Genomic DNA, 23,129 nt, shown 5'->3' with positions numbered 1-23,129 from the left:
CAACAAAAGTCACGGCCACACGGATGGGCCATTGCTATCTCTATACCACAGTGAGTGTTGGTGCTGTGCTGACCCACCAACGGGAGCGTGGCCATGCCCACCAACTGCTCCCAGGCCCAAGTGGGTTCAAGAGAGCAACCACCTGTAGGTATGCAGGAGGCAGTGACAGCCAGGAGCCGGCTCGGACACATACAGGGCCAGCTTTTCTGCAGTATGCCACCTCCAAGTATTAGTTTTCAAGATGCATTCATTGTCATGGCAACAACAAGCACAACATGGAATCGATGTACTCACCATTCTTTTGAGACGCAAAATTAGACTGAGGGATGGGGAGAAGATTGAAGCAGCCCCCACTGTGCTCATGCCAAGCCTTGAGCATCCCCCTCTCCATGCACCGCTGGGACGTGTTGGTGCCAGCCTGTGTCCCACCACTGCTCCCATGGGTGCCAATGCACACCACGGCCACGGCACAGCCCAGTCCCACTGTGCCCACCCAGCTCTCACCTGGCCTTGCCACGGCTGCTCCTCCGGAGCGTGGGAAGGTCGACCTCCTTCTCCTCCTGCACGCGTTGCAGGGACGGGGAGCGGCTGTGGGCGCTGCGGGCGCTGCCGGAGCTGGCCAGGCTGCCATCCCCACCACCGACCCCCACCGCAGCCTCCTGCATCTGGGCCAGCAGCTGGGGGGGGAGGCTGCGCAGGGAGGGCACCGGAGAGTAGGACGCCCGGCTCTCTGCCTTCAGGTTGTTGTCGCTGGCCGAGCGCTGCAGCATTCGAGGGGAGGAGAGGCCGCCGGCACCGAGGATCCGTCTCCGCTTCGTGTAGCTGGGAGTTTCTCTGAAAGGCACTGCAAAAGAGGCAGGAAAGGGGCATTAGGGATTGGGTGTGCAGAGCGAAGCCAGGTGGTGAGTGGTGGGGCATTGGGATGGGAAGCTTTGGGAAGTGGTGGAGTCACTGTCCCTGGAGGTGCTCAGGAAAAGAAGTAGATATGGCACCTGGGGACATGGCCAATGGGCACGGTGGGGATGGGTTGGGGTTGGACGGGGGATCTCAGGGGTCTTGTCCAGCCTTATTGATCCTGTTATTCTATGGCCATGCTGGGGCAGGAAGACGGTAGCAGAGAAGGAGCACGGAGATATGATAGGAATTGTCATAGAATCATTGAATGGTTGGGTTTGAAGGGAACTCAAAGCCCCTCCGCCCCACCTCTGCCGTGGGCTTGGTGCCCACCACCAGCTCAGGCTGCCCAGAACCCATCCATGGCCTTGAGCACTTGCAGGGATGGGGCACCCACACTCTGGGCAGCAGTGTGCCAGGACCTCACCATCCAGGAGAGGAGGCACATCCTTACGGGAGCACAGGAAGAGCCGGAACAGACAAGGATAGGCTCCATCTGTTTCCAGCTCCCTGCTTCTCAGCATGGCACACGGTGCATGCTTCTCTCCCAGGGAACAGCCATGGGCTGGGAGCACAAGGAGTGGAAGAGTTGCATCAGGAGGGTTTGGAGGCAGCAATGGGGAGGCACCAAAGAGTCCTCAGTGGGGCCAAAGCCATGGTGAGGGTCGGGGCCACCAGTGGGACCCCCTGCAGCCCACAGCCTGGCCCAGAGGTAGGCACATGCACATGGTCACTGGCAGTGATCCTGGCCACCAGTTACTCCTCAGTTCTGGAGGTAAGCCTGCCCTTCCTGCCCCTTTTCCCAACCCTTAGCAGTGTCTGGAAGAAGCAGACTGCACAAAGCCACCTGGAGATGCCAAATCCCACCTCTGCCAGCAGCTCTGCAGAGGGAGGATGACTGCACATGGAATTTCACACAGCCACAGAGGGCTGAGAGCCGTGCTGCAGCCATGGCATGTGTGCATTGTGGAGCCCAAGTGACGCAGACCTCGGGTCAGGAAAGACACATTTTTCTCAATGAATCTGCTCTCATTCTGAAGTTCAGTGTGCTTAAAGCGAGCCTCGCATCTGTGGCAACCTTCAGCAGGGAACACATCGTCAACAACATCCAGCTCACTTCATCGCATCACAGAACATCCCAGGTTGGAATACCCACAAGTATCACCAAATCCAACTTCTGCCCAGGGCAGTGAGGATCCCCATCCCTGGAGGTGCTCAAGAACCTTGTGGATGTGGCACATGGGGACACGGTCGGTGGGGATGGGTTGGGGGTTGGGTTTGGGAATCTCAGAGCTCACACTCTGCTCCATCACTGAGTGCCTGAGTGCTCCCAGCACTGCTGCGCTCAGAATATTTTCCCAAGGAGCATTTTAGGTCCAAAGCACAACAATTTCAGGCTCCTGTAAACCTTCCTGCTGCCATGGCAACTCGATGTGTTTGTTCCCTGATGTTCCAGCCACGTGGAGGGAGGATTTCTGCTGGCAGTGCTGTGCCCTGCATCCACAGGGCAAGGGGGACAAAAGGGGAACCCAGAAGCTACAGAGATGGCCGATGGAAAGAGGAATGGTCCAGGACGTGTAAAACGTGCTGTGGATTCAGGTGTGGGAGTCTGCAGGACTCCAACCTACGTTCACTGCCATCAACACAACACAAGGGAGTGAAGTTGAAGTCAGGGCGAACGGCCGCTCTCCCAGTGGTGACACTCAATGTGCTGGGCTGACAGGGGCTGCCCTGGATCTGTGTGTCATCCCGACGTGACAGACCACCAGGAGACATTTAATTCTGTACTACATTACCGCTCATAGGAAAACACTTTAATAAAATCAAAGAAGCAAATAGGAAATGGGTGCACGTCACAGTAACTGACAGGTTTAAAAATTATCAGAAATTGGAGAGAGTCGCAGGAAATGCAGGGAAGTTCCACGCTGCTCTCAAAGATCTGTTGTCAAACCAAAGCAATCCGTGTCCTTCAAGCACGGCTCTTGAAATAAAGGCACAGAGTTACTTTTACTAGAAGTGCTGTACACTGACTGAGGATGAAAGCCATTGGCTTGAACATCTTTCACAGAATCATAGAATCACAGAATCACAGAATGGCCCAGGTTGGAAGGGACCTCAAGGATGATGAAGTTCCAACCTCCCACCACAGGCAGGGCCACCAACCTCCACATTTTACAGCAGCCCAGGCTGCCCAGGGCCCCATCCAACCTGGCCTCGAACACCTCCAGGGATGGACGGGGCACCCACAGCCTCTCTGGGCAGCTCACCATTCTCATAGTAAAGACACCACAAAGATGATCAGAGGGCTGCAGTGCCTCCACTACAAAGACAGGCTGAGGGAGCTGGGCTTGTTCAGCATGGAGAAGAGAAGGCTGTAGGGTGAATCACTGCAGCCTTCAGGACCTCAAGGGAGCCTACAAACAGGAGGGGAGTCAGCTCTTGGAAAGGGGAGATAACAGCAGGACAAGGGGAAATGGTTGGAAGTTGGGGGAAGGAAGATTTCAGTTGGATGTGAGGGGGAAGTTGTTGGCTGTGAGAGTGGTGAGGTGCTGGAACAGCTGCCCAGAGAGGCTGTGGATGCCCCGTCCATCCCTGGAGGTGTTCAAGGCCAGGTTGGATGGGGCCCTGGGCAGCCTGGGCTGCTGTGAAATGTGGAGGTTGGTGTCCCTGCATGGCACAGGGTGGTTGGAGCTTCGTCATCCTTGAGGTCCCTTCCAACCTGGGCCATTCTGTGATTCTGTGAACCTGTGATCATAGAACATCCGCAATTGGGAGGGGCTCATAAGGAACACGATCTCCATGAAAACAAAAACAAAAATCTAAAAAAAAACCAACATTGTTAGCATTCAAAATAAGAGGAGTTTAGAAAAAAAGAAAAGAAAAAAAGCAAGCAGTGACTCATCTTGCAAGGGAAGAAAGCAGCAACATCTGGCAAAGACCCTTCTGGGCTGTGTGAGATCTCTGATCTCTGCTCTCTGCAAGCACCAGCTGTTATCAATGGGACACAGACAGGGTGCTGGAGGGCTCACTGGCAAGAGGGAAGGCACTTTGATTTCTGCCATAGGGCAGTGTGAGTGCTTTAATGTGTCCTGTCCCATTAATCACCCATTTCCACGCGCTGCACAAGAGCGCCCATCACTGTGCACATTCAGATTGCCTGCTCTCAGCACCAAAAAATCACATCCACCCCAAAAACAAAGGGAAACACGGCCCCACATCTCAGCCTCACACCAGTGGGGCTGCAGAAAGCAGCTCTGCTGCTCACAGACCCACTTACAGAGCACCAAACACAAATGTCCCTGAGGCACTGCATGGCATTCACAGCAGCAAACAAGAGGTTTCCAGGTCACATCACAGACTGCAAAGCCAAAGCTTCCTGAGCACTGAACTCCATCAGCATGCCCTGAGAACAGCAGTCCAGCTGCAGTTCAGTCTCCTGAAGGACAGGAGGGCACCTGCAGTATCTGAGCGATTTCAGTGAAGCCCCAGAGCACAGTAACTGCATGCAAGGTGAGACTGAGACAGCTCCCTCCATTACCAAAGTGTGATTTAGGGGTAAGGGAGTCAGGAAACCAAAAACAGAGCAGAAAAAAAAAAGATTTTCTATTACTAAAAGCAGAGGCTCTCTAATGATGTACATGTAGGCTGTGAAGCACCTTTGGCTCCCAGGTGCCTCCTGAACATGGCAACTGCAGGCTGGGACCCGGGCACCTGTCATGGAAAGCTCAGGGCTCAGCAAAACCCTAGGAGGTCCCACAACTCAGGCACTGCTGGAGGACACTTCATTTGCTCCAGCTTCAGTGCTTCAGTCTGCAGCCCAAACTGTGCTGGGGCTCATTTCGGGATCACTGTGCAGCTGCAGAGAAGTCAATGATCCAGGGATGATGGCACCTGCTTAGCAAGCCTGGCTTTAACTCAGAATGCAGAGAAGCAGGCGTGCAGGCTGCAGGAGGAGGAGGAGGGCAATCAGAGGAACACAGCTATCGCTTGTACAAAAGATATAGGGCTCTTCTCCAGAGGTTCACCAAAGCCCTCAAATGTGTGTGCCTCCATCCACGCTGTGCCATGCAGGTACAGTGCAAGCCCAGGGCTGCTCTCAGCAGAAATCAGACACGTTCAGAGGCACAAAACTACACTCAACTGTGCAGCAAGACGGAGACAGAACCTGGTGCACGTGGCAGAACTGTGAATAGGACGTTGTATTTTGGGCAGAAAGGACACGAGAGGAACCCGTATTGCATGGGGGGGAATCCGTGAAATGGACTCCAAAAGGAAACAGCAAACAGTGGAGGCAGTCTGGTGTTGAAGGTTGCTATGGGTGCACCCATTTGCACAAGAAAGTCCGTTAGAAAATCAGCACTTGGAAGAGACATTGTCACAAGGACAGCACAGGCAGCAGGAATGTGTCCAGGGCCATTGCATGCACAGGGCAGTGCAGGACTCGGATGTGTGTCCACGAAGGCTCCTTCCTGCACGGGAAGGCTGTGATGCTCCATGCTGCACACAATGGTGTCCCATCACTCTTGGGGACGTGGTCAGCGGGCGCAGTGGGACGGGGTGGGAATCTCAGAGCTCTTTTCCAATCTCAGTGAGTCGATGAAGCTGTAACAGGGAGAGCTGCTTTGCCTTGGCTTGCCAGGGGAATCCCTCACCAGGAGGCTCTGCCACGCCACAAATGCCTCAAAGCACAGACTGACACAGGGAGCCAGCTTCTCACTGCACCCAAACCACCTGAAATGGGTAATAACAACAGGGAAGAGCTGAGCCCAACCTGCAGCCAGCAGGTGCAGGCATCCTGCTCCAAGGAGGGCTTCCTCCCCCCAACCCCAGGGGGGAAAGGAGGGAAGCGAGAGCAATAAAGGCAAAACTCGGTGCAGTTCGTACAATCAGCTTTGAAGATTCTTTTCTATACCTTCTCAAGAGTTTAATCAAAGTGTGTTTACTGGGGATCTTGCAGCAAAATGAATCACTCCAGTTACCATGACAGCGCCGCTCCAAGAAGTACAGCCGTGCTCCAGCCAGCCCGGCTAATCTGACACTTCCATGTTTGCTTTCGCCTTGCAGGAGGAGGAATGCAAAGCTTGGGGTTGGAAATGCCTCTCGCTGCTCCACTGCCATGAGGTGCAGCAGAGCTCCCCAAGCAGCCCCAGGACCCGCAGCGCTGTGCCAGCACCTGAGCAGCACCTGAGCAGCTCCAGGCAGCCCCGAGCTGCGGGTAATGAGCCAAGAGGTAATCAACACTGCGAGGTTATTTAGAGATTTACTGGCTCGGTGTTAAATATTCATGTAAAAGAGCAAAAGCACACCAAGTGCAAATGTCTCCGCAGTTCCAGGCTGAGAGGCTACATTTACATTTTAACAGTGGAAAATTACCAAGGCGAAGGAAGGAGGCACCAAGCACCTCCATGCTGCTCCAGGAGACTTCCAGGTGTCACTTCCAGGAAGGAAAGATGAAGGAAAGGGACACAAGGCCAGGGCTGAGCAGAGCTGCCCACTCCAGACGAGGGGGAACGGCTGTTTGCATGGGCTGATGGTGATGGGACAAGGGGGAATGGCTTTAAAGTGAGACAGGGGAGGTTTGGGTTGGATATGAGGAGGAAGTTTTTCAGCCAGAGGGTGGTGAGGCACTGGAACAGGTTGCCCAAGGAGGCTGTGGATGCCCCATCCCTGCAGGCATTCAAGGCCAGGCTGGATGTGGCTCTGGGCAGCCTGGGCTGCTGGTTGGCAACCTGCACATAGCAGGGGGTTGGAACCAGATGATCATCGTGGTCCTTTCCAGCTCACACTATTCTATGTTTCTATGATTCCATTCTATGATTTTCAGCACTGAGAAGCACTCCTCAGGCAGGAATCAGCCTTGAGATGCTTTGCTTTTTCAATTAACAAAAATGAAAGCATCCTCCAAACACTTCTCCAGTTGTCTCCATGCAGCTCTCAATTACCCGCGCTCACATTTGGTGCTCCATTGCTGGACACAGCCCCTCCTCTCTCCCCCTCCTCACTGCTCTGCTGGCAGCGCAGCTCTGTACAGAGGGAGCAGACGTTACTCTGTATTTGTGTAACTGAAATTGAAACTGCTAAAAATACACGTTAATTAAAGTTGCTAGTTTTCCCCCATGCTGTCCCCAAAGGTGCAGCCAATTCACCTGTGAGCAGCACAGGGGAGAAGGTTCTCAGCCTCACTTTCAAACTTCCTCCCGCAGTTCCAAGGGCAGCAATAAAGGATGCTGACTTGGCTCTGTACATTCCAGCCAGCAGCCCAAAAGCTGCATTTAAGTTCCAAAGAATTGCAATAGCACTCACTGAACCGTTGGCCTCTATGCCCAATACTCCTTCCTTCACTGGAACAGGTTGCCCAAGGAGGCTGTGGATGCCCCATCCCTGCAGGCATTCAAGGCCAGGCTGGATGTGGCTCTGGGCAGCCTGGGCTGCTGGTTGGCGACCTGCACACAGCAGGGGGTTGGGATTGGATGAGCATTGTGGTCCTTTTCAACCCAGCCCATTCTATGATTCTATGATTCCTTCCAAAGTGCCAGAGGACAGTTAGCTCTTGGTACAGTTTATAAATGCTTTTAATCTTTACCAATGTCCTACACACACACACACAAATATCACTGGCAAAGAGTGCAGGGGATGCCATGGTGAGTGCAGTACACACACCCAGGTGAGAACAGAGGCTCAACACTCCCACCACATCCCCCAGCAAGGAGAGGACATCAGAGCCCCACCATGCAGTGCAGCAGGCAGTGCTCCTCCCCAGTGAGGGGAATCCACCACGAGAGGTGCTGCTCCTCCCAGCGCCGTGCCCAACAATGAATGCACACCCATGTCACCAGGTTAGTTTTTCATGCCATTTCCAAACAGAATCACAGGATCACCAAGTTTGAAAAAGACCTTCAAGATCATCCAACCATCCACCTATCACCAATAGTTCTCACTAAGCCATATCCCTCAACACAACGTCCGAAAAACAAGCACTGACAGCCAACATAACTCAGCTCAATTTTCCTGGCTTCGAGTGACTTTCTGCAGAGTACCTGTGCTCTCAGGACCATACCAAGACTTCTGCTGTGTGACATCTCCAGTTCAGAGCACTGAATGTGATGTGGCAAGAAGAGCACAGATCTCAGCTCTGTTTTACTGTAATTCATAGAACCTTTTGGGTTGGGTTGGGTTGGATTGGAAGGCAGCTTTGAACATCACCTTATTCACCTGAAGATGATCACCTTCCAGTAGGACCCAGGAGCTGCCCCATCACAGTCAACCACATTTTATTTATTTTAACAGAGAACTCTTTCCTTAGGAACTGAAGGGCTGGTGAGACCAAGGCTTCGTGTATCTCAGTATTCTGACTGACAACAGTGAGGAAAAAGGTCTTTGTAGATGGCACAAGAAAGAAGGTCACATAAAACTTACTATGCTCTAACTTATCTCTTCATTGCTGGCTTCCAATTACCCATATAGATAGAATCACAGAATCACCAAGGTTGGAAAAGACCTCTAAGATCATCCAGTCCAGCTGTCCATCTACCACCAATATTTCCCCACTAAACCATGTCATCTGCACACTTATGGAACACTTAACAGGGACGGCGACTCCCCCACCTCCCTGGTTCCAGAGTCTGACCAAATAGAAGTATGAATGGAGTGGGAACTATTTCCAATATCATTCAGCAAGCTGGTTCTTGACACAGTCATATAAATGCTTTTTATCTTTAGCAATGACCTACACACATACACACACAGAGGTCACTGGCACAAAAAGCACGGGTGGTAGAATAGGCTCAGCAAAAACTTCCACATTTGTTACACATTCTGGGAAATTTGACGCAATCAGGCAAAAAGTAATGAAGCTTTTGATTGTATGAGTACTTAGGTATGGCTTCGACGCAAAGTTTTTCAACATCTACCAAAGACTCCTTTGAGAAGGAATCAAGGGAAGAAGTTGGAAAGGAAGAAATGTATGTCATAGCCTCTACTTCTGCTTGTCTCGTACGTTTATCTGAGTTGCTGCATGCCATTCTGCATGTTCTCAGAGCCTGGTGGTAGTCATGCCCAGAGCTGTGGGTGCCCCATCCCTGGAGGTGCCCCAGCCCACGGATTGGCTTGAGTTGGTGGGGGCACCCAACCCATGGCAGAGGTGGGGCTGGGGGTCTCTTCCAACCCAACCGTACTGTGACTCTGTGATTTGGTTTGCATTATACATTGCCACAAAACTGGGTATTTTTTCACAACAATGGACAATTCAGTGCTTGAAGACTCGTGGAATCTTCCGAAAGTGTCATGGCCTAAATTAATGCCCTGCTGTCCGCTCACACACATGTGCTCTGGGATATGCACCGCTCATCATCTCCACATGAGAAGGACACAATGAGGAGTTAGGTGCCCCTGTCACTTTCTGACCCAATTTAGGTCTTCACCTTCCTAAACACCTTGAAAAAAATATCTGTTCCAAGGTAATAGGAGAGAGGAAGGCTCTGTGCCACCAATACTCCCATACAGAGCCGCCAGGGCTGCAGGATTTCCAGCGGATGTGAGCCAAGAGGTGGATGCATCCCAAAAGAACAGACTGCTGTGGGTCAGCAGAGCTGCCGAACCGAACCAGAGGGGGTGAGGAACTTCCCCACCCCTACCACTACCTCTAAGGAAAACCACTGCTGTGATGGTGATCTCATACAGATTGGAATTCCCCAACAAAAAAAGGTATTTTATGTAATACAGGGCGACTGCTTTGGGTCTCATTATGACTGATGATGAACTAATTCCTTGGACTTGAAGTTGGTTGCTTAGTGACCGTGGATCATGACCCGATTCTACTTGGCATTAAAAGAGGGAAGACGGTCCCAACCACTCTTATGTACGTGTAATGCTCAAGACCAATTTCTCAGTACTGAACTCATGTTGTATTGTTTCCCCCGGATCTCCTGCCATGTAGGAAGAGTAAATATGAATAAAATCACGAGTTAAAAAAAGGAACAGCAGTCACAGAACCACAACTGTGAAATAAAGCAGCTACGGTTAAGTACTTAGTTGGACAAAAGCAGCAAACTGAAGACATCAATTGGCATTGTTGGATATATTTATCCTCTAATTATGAAAAATAATTGAAATCAATACGGAGTTACAATGCATTCAAAATGGATAAGGGGAGCCAAAACGTCAACAAAAACCCAGTGGTGTATGGAAGGAAGGAAAGTTCTAATGGCCTTTGGGTTGTTTTGTAGACGCAGAACTATACCCCAAAAGGAGCAGGGAGAGGCATTTGTATCCCATCATGATGACAAAGCCACTCATTAGCTGAAACAAACACTTGAAAACTTGCAGACTAAGAGAACTTCCCAGAAAGAGGGATGGTGAAAATTACTGAGCAGCTGCCATGAGATCCAGCTGTTACAAAACGAGGTGCAATTAATGCCACCGCAAACGTTGTTGTGAAGAACAGGTGATGAGGAGCACGTCTGATTATATCAAGTTATACACATGACTGACAGGCTCCGACTGAAGCAGATTTAAGACCTGAATGCCAATGGGGCAAACAAACAGCCCTGCAGGAGGTGCTTCAGAGCCCCCACACCTAACGCTGACCCCTTTCCCCCCCCCAACATAATGCTCCCAAATAACCTGTGCTCCTCCAGCCAGACATTTGCACTTCTCAGTTCTTAATGAACTTCAGAAAGCAATTTCTCCTTGCCTGGATGTTCATCTGCCAGTTCCATTGACCCCTGGTGGATGCCATCTGGACCTGCTGGTTTGTGTGCGATCAGCTTGCAACTGTTATCTGACCCATTTTGTACAAACAGACCTATCTAAAGCACAGACAATTCACTCTTACTTGACACAGTTTCATGCCCTTTTCCTTAAACTCCTTCAGTAAAATTGTGCCATTCCGTTAGACATCAATCCAATCAATTGAGGCTGAAGAGACCTTTGGAGGACATCTACCCCCATACCCCTTCCACTGCAGTCTCTCTCCCCTTGGATTAATAGGACAGCCTTCTCATTAGCACCGTTAACACTTCCTGATAAGCCTCAGCCTTTTCCCCAAATCCTTTCTGACTCTTTTCAAAGGTCCTCAGCAGCTCACTCAGAGGTTGCCCAAGGAGGCTGTGGATGCCCCATCCCTGCAGGCATTCAAGGCCAGGCTGGATGTGGCTCTGGGCAGCCTGGGCTGCTGGTTGGTGACCCTGCACATAGCAGGGGGTTGGAACCAGGTGAGCATCGTGGTCCTTTGCAACCCAGGCCATTCTATGGTTCTATGATTCAGCTGTTAGTGAGAGCTGCCTGAGAAAATAAGTGATAATAGGACGAGCTGGAGTGCAGGTTCCCAGACTCAGGGATTCTTCCAAGAACCAACCCACTACCTGGAGACTGTTCCAGTCTCCACAAGTCGTACTCCACCTGTAACCTGTTGTGGGTTAACCCTGGTAGGCAGCTCAGCACCACACAGCTGCTCACCCCCTCTCCCCAGGCAGGATTGGGGAGAGAATCAGAAAGGTAAGAAGTGAGAAAACTGACAGACTGAGATAAAGATTATTCAAGAGGTAAAGCAAAAGCTACGTGTTCAAGCAAAGCAAAATAGGGAATTCACTCAATGCTGTGCATTGGCAGCACATGTCCAGCCACTGCCTGAGAGCTGTGCTCTCCATGCACAGCAGCTGCTTGGGAAGACAAATGACATCCCTTCAAACACCCCTCCTTCTTTGCTCCCAGCTGCTGTTACACCTGACCTAAAGGTTGGCTTTGCATGATTGCATGATAACGTCTACACCACAAAAGGAGAGAAGAGATGCTGCGAAGGAAAAGGTGGTGCAGGAAATCCTAAACTGAAAGAAGCATCGGGTGCTACTTCACTTATAGAAGCTCTGTGGTGGGGCAGCTCCATAACCATCATCCCTGCTGCAAGAAGGCACGTCTCCCTGCCCCAGGTCTGCCTGACAGCTTTTGCAGGAGAGGAGCTCCAGTATGAAAAAGCCCCCAAAATACACAAAGACAAAAGGGTTTCACTTTTCAGACCCACTCCAGACGAACGGTTTGGCTCGTTCTTAACTTTGCCAATGTCAACAGCCATAAGCAAACACTGCGTTGGACAAATGAGCTGAACACTGAAGGAAAGCAGATCCATCCTGCTGCTCCAGAGACCCAGAGCAGGCTGCAGGCTGTGCCAGCCACTGTGAGCAGCACCACGAAAGCACCAGGTCACACACCCGCCTGACAACAGCCCTGCGCTCCACAGGAAGATTTAAAAAGGGAGAAAAGAGGATAAGAAAAAAAAAAAAAGATCCAACTCACCAACATCGGACTCTTTGTGGGTTTTGATGATTTCAGCCAACTCAAAATTTCCTGCAATTATGGCCACCTGAAATGAGAGGGAAGGAAGAGAGTTGAGCGGCTCCGAACAGCACTGATCCCGTGCTCGCTTGCACAGACTGCACCATATGGACTGACAACAGCTGCTTTCCGTGGGGGATGCAAAGCCAACAATTGTTCTGCCTCAGCTCGCCCAGTCAGTAACCCCAAGGTGAAAAAACTCCCAGCATTGCAGGCAGAGCGTCTGCCGATGGTTGTGCACCAAAAGAGCGGCGAAGAGCTCACAGATCACCATTCCCATCTCCTCACAGCTTGGTGTTGTATGCCCGACACCAGCCAGGAATGACTTGTAGGCACTGATAAGATGACAGAATCATTCAGAGCACAAAAGAGCTCTGACACCCCCAATCCAACCCCAGCCCATCCCACCCACTGCCCACTGAACACCCCCAGGGATGGGGACTCCGCACTGCCCTGGGCAGCTGTGCAGTGCTGACTCTTTTTGAGCACAGATTGTTCCCAAGCTCCAACCTGAAACCACAAAAGTCAGAACAATTTTTCAAAAGAATGTTTTCAGACCTGGTTCTGAAAACATGGAAGAACCAAAGTGAGGTGGGAAGGAGAACACAAAAATCCATCGCTGCTCCTCAGAACATTAAGCTCAAAGAACCACTCTGCACTGCTTGGGTCCTGCATTGCATGGACTGTGCCCTGCCAGGACCATCCCCACACCCCTGTGTGAGCCTCAGGTGGATGTTTGAGACCAACCACCCCATCAGGAATTGGTCGATAGATTGGAGGGAAGGGAAGCCATCCAGAGGCACCTGGACAGGCTGGAGAAGTGGGGCCATGAAAACCTAATGAGGTTCAATAAGGCTGAGTGCAGGGTGCTGCATTGGATCAAAGCAATCCCAGGTGTTTATACAAACTGGGAAGATCTACTGGTCTGCTTGTTGGCAACTGGGAAGATCTACTCGTCTGCTGGTTGGCGACCCTGCACATAGCAAGGGGTTGTAACCAGATGAAAACTGTGGTCCTTTGCAACCCAGGCCATGGTTCTACAGGATGCCAAACCCCGCAGACACCGATGGAGCCGGGCGCAGCTCCAGCTGCTCAGCCCTCCTACAGGAACAGCTTTTGGAAACACGAGGTTCGTTTGCATTTTACCACTAACTTGTGACGAAGGGATATTTTTAACTCGGTGACTCAGTACAGCACGCACACCTCTCTACTATGATCCTTTATCAGCAGAAATAGTCTTACTATCCTCAGCTCAACAATGTTTATGTGATTTATTTATTTCCCGAGGCCTGGAATTCACGCTCCAACTCCTCAGCCAGAACTGTGCAAGATCAGCGATGGCCAGGAGGAAGGAGACTTTCCATGTGCAACCTCAGAACGAGCTCACAGTATTGGAGAAGTGAGTCCAAACCTGCTTTCCCTCCAGCCTGTGTCCAACTGCATCCCCCTCTCTCTACACATACGCACACAAGGCTTGCTGTCCAAAGGTCACATTCTATAAAGAGGCAACAAAAGCTTTTGTAAAGAAGGACAAATCACCTAAACGTGGGGAGATCTGACAGCTGAACACCCAGACTGACAAAAGGCTGGAAAGGAGAATTTGGAAAAAGCATTTCAGCTTCAAAGTTGTTCAAACAAATAACACGTCCCATGCAGGCGACAGCCTTGGAAACGCTGCAGCTTCCAGGAAAGGCGAGAAGCAACGCGCTGAAGGAGACGTCTGCTATCAATATCACCTCACATCAATCCCTGTGAAGGGAGAGGAGCTGTTTGCATTTCACAACCCAACTGGGAAATGCAAGGAAGATGAAAGGATTTCCCTTCATGCATTGTTGCCTCAGCTGGGGCTTTGCAGCACGATGGATCCCAGCGCTGAAACGACTGCCTCCAACAGACAGTGCAGGACACTGCTGGGCACAGCTCCGGGTCCTGAGGCTTTTCTGAGGGCACAGAGATGGGAAATCTGTTTATCATACAATCACAGAATGGTTTGGGTTGGAAGGGCCATCTAAAGGCCATCTGGTCCCACTCCCTGCAGTGAGGAGGGACACCCACAGCTTCACCAGTGCTCAGATCCCCATCCCCTGAGCGTGGGTATCTGCAGGGATGGGCAGCACGACCTCTCTGGGCAACCTGTTTGATTGTGTTTCCTAAGGATCAAGGACAGTTTCCTCTATCAATCTCATACCCATCCACAGCAGTGCTGCAGGGCGTCACCGTGCTGCCCCTTACAGCCCAGAGCTCCAGGTTACCCACACCCACCTGCAGCAGGTTGCCCCATGGCCAGGACCTCAGAGGGCTCCAACCTGCAATAGGTATTTTTCATGGGAAGTGCAAATCATAGAATCATACGGCCTGGGTTGCAAAGGACCATGATGATCATCAGTTCCAACCCCCTGCTGTGTGCAGGTCGCCAACCAGCAGCCCAGGCTGCCCAGAGCCACATCCAGCCTGGCCTTGAGTGCCTCCAGGGATGGGGCATCCACAGCCTCCTTGGGCAACCTGTTCCAGTGCCTCACCACCCTCTGGATGAAAAACATCCTCCTCATATCCAGCCTAAACCTCCCCTGTCTCACTTTAAAACCATTCCCCCTTGTCCTATCAAAAGAGCAGCTATCCTGACATTCAAAAAAATAATTTAAAAAAATGAAGCCTCTCCCCTCGTGCAGTGATGACACAGCAGTGGATATATGCACTTTGGGTGCACGTACTCACAAGTATGAGCGCTGGGAGACCCAAGGTGGGTTAACCTTATTTGCTCTTCAGTGTCAGAAAACGTCCACAACAAAGCTGCATTTCCCTCTGCTGAGGAATGCACAGGTCCTGCAGCACTTGAAACTGACACAGTCACCATTGGGGGTATCACACTGCAAAGCTCCCAAACAGAAGGGAAGGGGTGGGCTGGCAGACAGAGGAGCAGCAAAAAACCAGTAACCCTGAGTCAGTCCCAATCAAATGCTTCTGGCTTGAGGAAAGACCCCAGGTGACATAAAAACTGATAGGGAAGAAAAAAAAGGGGAAGAAAAGTAGGGAAAAAAAGGGGGGGGGAAGACGAATTTGATTAGAAAGAGTTTAGCTTTACGGTAACAATAAGTAAAGACCAGAATGTGCAACTATGAAATGCTGGTATTTTTGTGCATTTTTGTAGCTGGAAAAGTACACTCTCCCCTGGCTGGAACCTCTTGAGGAAAAAACAGCAAAAAATCCTTTCTGAATCAAACAGATCTCTGTATATTTTACGCTCTGCATTGAAGCACTCCACCTTCTTAGAGGTATTCCTCGGCTGCGAGCTGCAACAGTTGGAGAAGTTCAGAACCTTGCTGTTACCATCCTGGGCGTGCAAAACGCGTGCTGACAAACGTTGGGTGCAAACACAAAGAGAAGGCAGGAGCAGAGCCAGCAGGGAGCAGGTGGAGGTGCAACGGTGGCTGCTATGGGGTAAGATGGGGTGAGAATGAAATGATTATCAGCAATGCTGCTGGGCAAGAAGGGAATGGACCTTCTGCAGAAAGGGGAGTCAGCTCTTGGAAAGGGGAGATAATAGCAGGACAAGGGGAAATGGTTTGAAGCTGAATGAGGGCAGATTGAAGTTGGATGTCAGGGGGAAGTTGTTTGCTGTGAGAGTGGTGAGGTGCTGGAACAGCTGCCCAGAGAGGCTGTGGATGCCCCGTCCATCCCTGGAGGTGTTCAAGGCCAGGTTGGATGGGGCCCTGGGCAGCCTGGGCTGGTATTAAATGTGGAGGTTGGTGGCTCTGCCTGTGATAGGGGTTTGGAGCTTCATGATCCTTGGGTCCCTTCCAATCTTGGCCATTCTGTGATTCCGTGAAAGCAGCCCATTGGTTCGGTTGGTTGCAGGCAGCAATTTGGTGCTGTAGCACTTAACTCTCCTCAGACTCTGAGCAGCACTCACACCCTGCCCAACTTTGCAACGTCAGCTATTTCTACACCGCTTTCTGCAGAACATCTCCAAACAGAGGCTTTCCAGTGTTGGTGGCTTTCTGCCTCTCTCAGATAACGGGGAACCAAATGTCTTCTTTTTCCATCGGCACAACTTACAGCACCGCAACACGAATGGGCGTCAGGACTTTTTGCAGAGTTGCCTACCTTCACTCGGCCAGGAGCTTTGAAGCATGTTCTATATTTGTTCTAGATTCCCAGAAGTCTGGCAGTCCTACTGGGTGGCTCCTACCGCTCGCATACGGTGCTTCCATCTGGACTGCCATATGAGCAGGAACTCCCAACGCGTTCCCAGCAACGCATGCTGCCGTGACACGGCACAGATGCAGATAGTCTGCTGCTTCCAGGAGGTGTCGTTGGGGTCAGGCACTGTATGTCTACACCGTAGACCAAACACTGCCTGCAAGCAACAGACAGACCTCCTGTGCGTGAGCTGCACAGCTGATCTGAGATAAACACATCTCCGACGCCCTCTGCCTCTGCCAACCAACCGTGCAACGTGTTGACAGCACCCAACTCATTGCCTATGGTCTATACGTCAAAAAAAGCCTTTATTTTTTTCTTTTCTTTTCCCATGGACCAGACTCACGGGCCTTGATTGAGAAGAGGAACTTTCAGCCAGGCAGCCAGATCAACGTTCTGCACCTCAGCCTACAAGGAGTGTCTGCTAATCATCTGCATCAGGTAAACGTATTTGAGAAACAGAAGATAAATCCAAAGCTGCAGCCATTCAGCCTAAGAGAGAGAGCCTTCTTGGTTGTTTCAGATGAGGCATATGGGTCTGCTGGAAGAACGTGATGATTCTCCTAATGAGATGCATCACAAAACCGTCCTAAAGAGAGACAGATTATTCTGTGATCTCTTCCATCAAGAGGAGCAGGGAGTTCTGAAATCTGAATCCTCCTGGGAAGCTGAAAAACTTAAGGCAGCAGCATGGAAGCCTTTGAGCAGGAGAAGAAATATGAGCTGCAGACTCAGAGGAGTAAATCTTGCCTCTATCTCCAGTAGGGACGACAGCCATCAGCACAGGCAGTGGGGAAAACAGCAGAGCCTTATCCAAAAAGCAGCGCGAGCACCGCCAGCAGCCTTGGTGTGGGGGGTCACCTCACCTCCCCCACGGCCTGCCTCCATCCGAGGGCACTGGGCAGCTCTACAGCCAACAGATGGGATGCCCTGGAGGTCACGACTTCCATAAACCAGCCATGCTGCAGGAAGGAGCAACCTTCAGCTTCCCACATAGACCAAAGGTGGGCTGGTGGCATCTCCTGAAGGCTCAGAGGAAGATTCTGCAAGGGAAGAACTGCTTTGGCCAGAGCTTTATGGGGCCCACGCAGACACTGAGATCATCAAATCACGAAGAGCAATGCAAGATCCACAAATGGGCAGCACCTGGGAAAAGAAGCCAGGCTCACGTCAGCAGTGCCTGGTGTTGGGACAAGAGGCAATGGACACCAGCTGAAACATGGCAGTCCAGGAGGTGGCCCTGGGCAAGCGGCTCTGGCTGACCTTTCTGGTGCAGGGGTTGGACCAGATGGCCTCAGAGGTTCCTTTGAACCCAGCATTCTGCAAAAACAGAGCCTACAGAAGAGGGGACAGATGAACAAATTAGTGCATCTCTCAGCTAACTTGTTCAGATGGACTCGTGATGAACGGGATCATCTAGCGCAGGGAGCATAAGATGAAGAGGAAAGGCCAGTCCTCTTGGCAGTGTTAGTCATCATCCGGGCTCTGCACCACCGAAGGATGCTCTCAATGACCTGAGCAGCACAAATCTGTACCCAGAACAGCCCTTACCATCAGAACTGAGTAGGTGTGAGAGACCCCACGAGAGCTGTGGGCCTGAGCCTGAAGGATGAGGACCCGGTGGGCTTGCAGCAAAGTAGAAGCTCTAGTGTGGCATCTGAAATAGGAGCACGACTGCCGCAGGTCAGGGGAGATTTCAAGTCAGCAACATCATTGGGATAATGGAAACCGAGATGGCATCTGACTCAGAATTAGATCAGTCTCACACTGAAGGTTGGAGGAGGAGTGGGAGGAAGCCAGGAGGCCAGAAACCTGATCAATTTCTGCAAGACAAACTTCAAATGAAAAGAGAGAGAAAATAAATTAAATAAAATGACGATAAGGAGAAAGCCTTAAGAGAGAAGGTAAATCTAAAAAAAAAAAAAGTTCATCAGGCAAATGAAAGCTGCTTCTGGGTGAGCAGCCTATGCTGTGCCTGGAGCAGCACCCAGCATGCGCCTTGGGTGCCCCATAGAGGCAGCACAAGGGCAGGGGGATGCGTGTCCTAAGCAGGGCAGCAGGCCTGGGGTACGACTGCCTGACACATGCACATTCCTGAAGCATGCCCACGCTCAGGCTCTCAGAAAAAAAAACAACTTTCAACCTGTTACATGATGACAGAATATCATTCATCATCAGACTGGCTTCTCACGGTCTGCAGGCTGAGACCAGTGATGGGAAGCCCGAAGTTCAACTGTATCATGATTGATAAGGGAAGCTGAACGGGGCAGCGATCTACCAGGAGAAAATGCTGTAAAGCTGTCACAAAGAAGAAAAGCCATGGGTCAGTCCTTGGTCCATCACAGCACTGCACAAAAGGCACCAAGGTGGGGAGGAATGGGAAACGTGTTCTTCCCCAGGAATGGCGTACAGACAGGATTCAGGTTAGTGGAGGAATATTGGTTGTAGGCGGACGGTTGGACTGGATGATCTTGGAGGTCTTTTCCAACCTCGGTGATTCTGTGCTTGCATGGAATTCACTGCTTCTGATGAAGGAGGAGGGCAGACAGCATTCGCCAACCATAACTAACGCTCAAACGGGCAATTCCTGGTAAGTTACTGGAAGTCAGGACAAGACAGCAGAGGAAGTTTTCATGCCCATTAAGACACCGGGTCATGGAAAACTGGAGAAATTCCGGGGAAGAAGAGGATCAGCAGTGCTTTTAAGTATTTAATTATCAGAAGCATTGACCACAGAACCCGGAGCTGTTGGACGTCTGAAATGAGAGCAAGGCGCACACCAACCAAGCAAGGGCTGAAGTCCCACTTATAGAGTGGAAACGCTGCTAGAAAGGGAGCAGGCTCACTCATTTCATTCAGAAGAAAAGCAATTTCAGCTCTGTTGAGAGCAAACTCCCCTTTTTCTCCCTTTCCTGCTTTCCCCTTATTCTCCTCTGGTTCTAGCAGAGAAGCTGCGCTCATCTTCATATTGCAGTAAGGGTACTTCACATCTTTTTCCTTCTCTTTGCTGTGCAGCCACATTTTTTTTTTGCCCCTATTTGGGTTTATCTTCCCCTCACTGCCATCCATTGCTGCGCCTTCTTCACACCTGAGCAGCTTTCTGGCCGTTTAAAATGTTTCTGGAAATATCAAAACATTTTCTAAGTGATTTAATGTAAGAAATATTAACGACCTCCACAATACCTGCATTGTTTTCCAAACTCTTCACAGCAGCTGTGTACAGTACATCACGAACGCTAATGCATATTTAGCATTTAGAATGCTTTCCTACATTATCTTCTCTTGTGTACATCATACCAGGTTCGACACCGCGGACTCTAATTAGATTTTATTCTTGTTTTAATGATAGCTTCCTTAGTTCTAGGAAAGGAAATAAAGGAAATGGCACAAACATGCCAAGTCTGACTGACAGGTTTATGAGTCCGGCTGACAGAAGCAGAAGATGAAATTCAGGTCTAGGAAGATGCATTCTGCTTGGCATGGAAAAAATAAATGCATAAATGTAAGGCAGAGAAGAACCAGCTTCAAGAAGCAGGAAACAACGCGTGGTAACGTCAGCAACCTCAAATTAAACCATCCAAAACAATGGGGATATTGCATCGACAAAGGTAGGTCTAGGAGGAACCACAAGTTGGCAATGACCCATCCTGACCAATGGGTGTGGGTTTGGGACACGGGTCTTTAAGGAGGAATGCAGATTGTCAGTACGAGTTGGAAGAGAGACCTGGAGAGCATCAAGACTGGGGAAACCCTGACAAAAATCGTGTGTGTTCACCTGAAACCTTAAAATAGCATTACAGAAAGGATAACCACCAGTTATCCCACCCATCCACTGCTGGAAGGACAAAAACAACAGGTTTACTTTGCCAAAAAAATTAAAATTAAAAAGGTGAAGAACTAAGAACAAAGATGTGATTCCCTCAGCACAGGTGAGTACTGAAGAAAATGTGGTACCTGGGCCTCCATCCAAGGGCACTCGTGTGAGGATGCGCGATACACCTCACTTATCCTTCTCCACAGCGGTGTCTTTAGACTGAGCCCAAGATGTGTGGGTTCATCAACATGAACTGGTTGCTCATTTTCCCTGCAAGCCGCGCTGATGACATCTGGATTGCAAGGGAGTTTTAACTTTGAGTATAAAGGAGGTTGGAAGTTGGGTTAGCGCGCTATCATGAAAGGCAAAGATCCCAACCAGATACAATCCATCGCTCAAAGGTTCCATGTTTTCAATCTACAGATTGAAAATTCCATGATTCTATAATTTTCATCAGTTACACTGACTTTTAACAAACACGTTTTAGAATGCACAAGAATGTTCCATTTTCCCACTCAGACAGCAAAGGCAGCAAGTGTCAGGAAGGCGCGTTGCATCTTTAGCACACAATGGGTTGAGCAAGGCTGGATGTGGCTCTGGGCAGCCTGGTCTGGTGGTTGGCAACCCTGCACATCACAGGGGGTTGGAATGAGATGAGCACTGTGGTCCTTTTCTACTCAGGCCATTCTATGATTCTATTCTATGAACAACCCCTCCAAGTGCCAACTGGAATTCTGCACCTCCACTGATTATTCTAATTCCCTCTGCAGCAGCACTGGAGAGCAGGATCAGCCTGCTCCAGACCCACAGCCACTACAACCTGAATGCTTGACAGGGTAGGACGTATGGAGGAGAACAAGGTTACCACCGTAGTGATGACAAGAAAACATGGAGCTCATTAATAACAAAACATCACTGCCATTCCCACAACAGCTGAAATTTCTGGCGTTTGTACCAACTCTGTAAAATGCGTCCAAGAGCAGCTGCTGTTTCTGTGCTTTACACACATTGAGGAGCAGCAAGCTTGCGTGAGTTCACAGATAGATGCAAAATAAGCAGCTCTGTCATTTCCTTCCGAGTCCACATCAGCAGAAGGAGAGGCATTACTTCCTATAGCATCACAAGATGTGATGTCATTGGTTAGAAGTCCAAACACCATCAGCGACATTTGAAGTTAAATTAGACAAATCACAGTTAACCAAAGGCATTTTTCAGCAAAACCACTTTGTTTGAGAAAATTCTGTTGCCTGGGCAACATGACTGCAAATTGCAGAGTTCAGACAGTGATGTCTATTTTAAAGCAACAAGATACAAATCTTTGAAGACGACGCATCTAACTACCTGTTTGGAAATGATATGTTAAGTTTGCATCCAAGTGTAAATCTTTCGGGACTCGAGGCGGATCATTCTGAGCATTACCACGTTCTGATGCCCAATTACGTGCGTGACAGATCCAGAAGAGATGGAGAAAGGTCAAGTCATGAAGTGAGAGATAACGAGCAAGGTGTGCACAGAAGGGATGGGACACATGAAAGCACTAGGATGGATGGAGTGCCCCCAACAAGTTGGTAAAGGGGAAAGCTGCAGCACCGCCAGAGCCAGGGAGTGCTGCCTTCATGCTTCCATTTTTGCTGCACAATTGGCTGTGAGCACGAAGCAGCTGTAACTGAATGTGGAATCAGGCGGTCCTGACACCCAGCACGCAGCACCCTTGTGCCTGGGTGCACGTGATTTGGGGCACGATGCACCCTTGTGCCTGGTTTGGTGATGTGTCCATGAATTGCCTCTGAGATCTGCAGAGGAGGAAAGAGTCACACTGCCAACACCTGCAGGAGAAACCTCCAGCATTGGAAGTTAACTTGAAAATCCCCAAAGGGTCTCAATGCCTGAACAAGGAATGACATTACCACGGGCTTCACCAAGGAACACAGCTCTACAGATGAAGCAACTTCATTGCCTTGTCCAGAACAACACGGGGTGAGCGTATAAACAGGAATGAAAACAGCTATTTACAAGGTGATAGGACAAGGGGGAATGGCTTTAAAGTGAGACAGGGGAGGTTTAGGTTGGATATGAGGAGGAAGTTTTTCAGCCAGAGGGTGGTGAGGCACTGGAACAGGTTGCCCAAGGAGGCTGTGGATGCCCCATCCCTGCAGGCATTCAAGGCCAGGCTGGATGTGGCTCTGGGCAGCCTGGGCTGCTGGTTGGTGACCTGCACACAGCAGGGGGTTGGAACCAGGTGAGCATCGTGGGCCTTTGCAACCCAGGCCATTCCAGGATTCTGTGATTCTAAGCAGAACTCTGCAAAAAAAAAGACCAACCACGGATATCTGCAAAGAGCAAATCCAGCCTAAGGGATCCACGCTACTTCTATGAGAGGGGAGCAGGCCAGGCTCCATGAAAAGCAGAACAACAAAAGATACCACATCGGTGCCTTCTGCAAAAATTGTGGCACTCTGATGTGACATCCTCAGAAATGTCATAAATTGAATCTGGGAGGTGAGACTCCTGCCAAGTGGATGCAGAACTGATGAGAAAACCAATTCCTGACTCTCCATTGAACTCCAAACGCACGCTAAATGGGTGTAACTGGTCCCCATTCCCAGTTATGACTGGCAACCTTGCTGGAGGAATGCAGAGTACTCTTGTCGAACTCCTAGATGAGACCAACCTGGGAGGAAGCACGAGTTCCATACAGGGTTTGGAACCAAAATGACTGCTTGAAGCTGAAGAAATACATAGAGGAGAGGAAAACAAAAATAACTTTGTTCAGCAGAGACAAGCATAATTGCTATTTATGCACGAGGATTACAGAAGATGGAGTCGGACTCTTCTGATGCACAGAGAAAGAAGAGGAGGTGATGAGCACACGTCGCAGTGGGGGAACTTTGGG

General features: G+C 50.2%; 1 protein-coding gene across 5 annotated transcripts in view; it reads right to left on the bottom strand.

Moving 5' to 3' along the window:
* Positions 1–23,129, bottom strand: part of SHANK3 (SH3 and multiple ankyrin repeat domains 3) — a 290,023-nt gene that overhangs the window by 186,986 nt on the left and 79,908 nt on the right. For all 5 annotated transcript variants that reach the window (XM_090121481.1, XM_090121525.1, XM_090121365.1 and 2 more), the window contains 2 exons: positions 12,184–12,250; positions 505–844 (listed from right to left, as the gene is read on the bottom strand). In XM_090121481.1, the coding sequence (XP_089977607.1) occupies positions 505–844; positions 12,184–12,250 (407 nt within the window). The remainder of the gene's footprint in view (positions 1–504; positions 845–12,183; positions 12,251–23,129) is intronic.

The sequence above is a fragment of the Phasianus colchicus genome, chromosome 1 (assembly GCF_987193195.1).
Source record: "Phasianus colchicus chromosome 1, bPhaCol1.hap1.1, whole genome shotgun sequence".
In the NCBI taxonomy this organism is placed as follows: domain Eukaryota; kingdom Metazoa; phylum Chordata; class Aves; order Galliformes; family Phasianidae; genus Phasianus; species Phasianus colchicus.
Note: the sequence above shows the minus strand (reverse complement) of the source record. Positions and strands in the feature narration are given on the sequence as shown.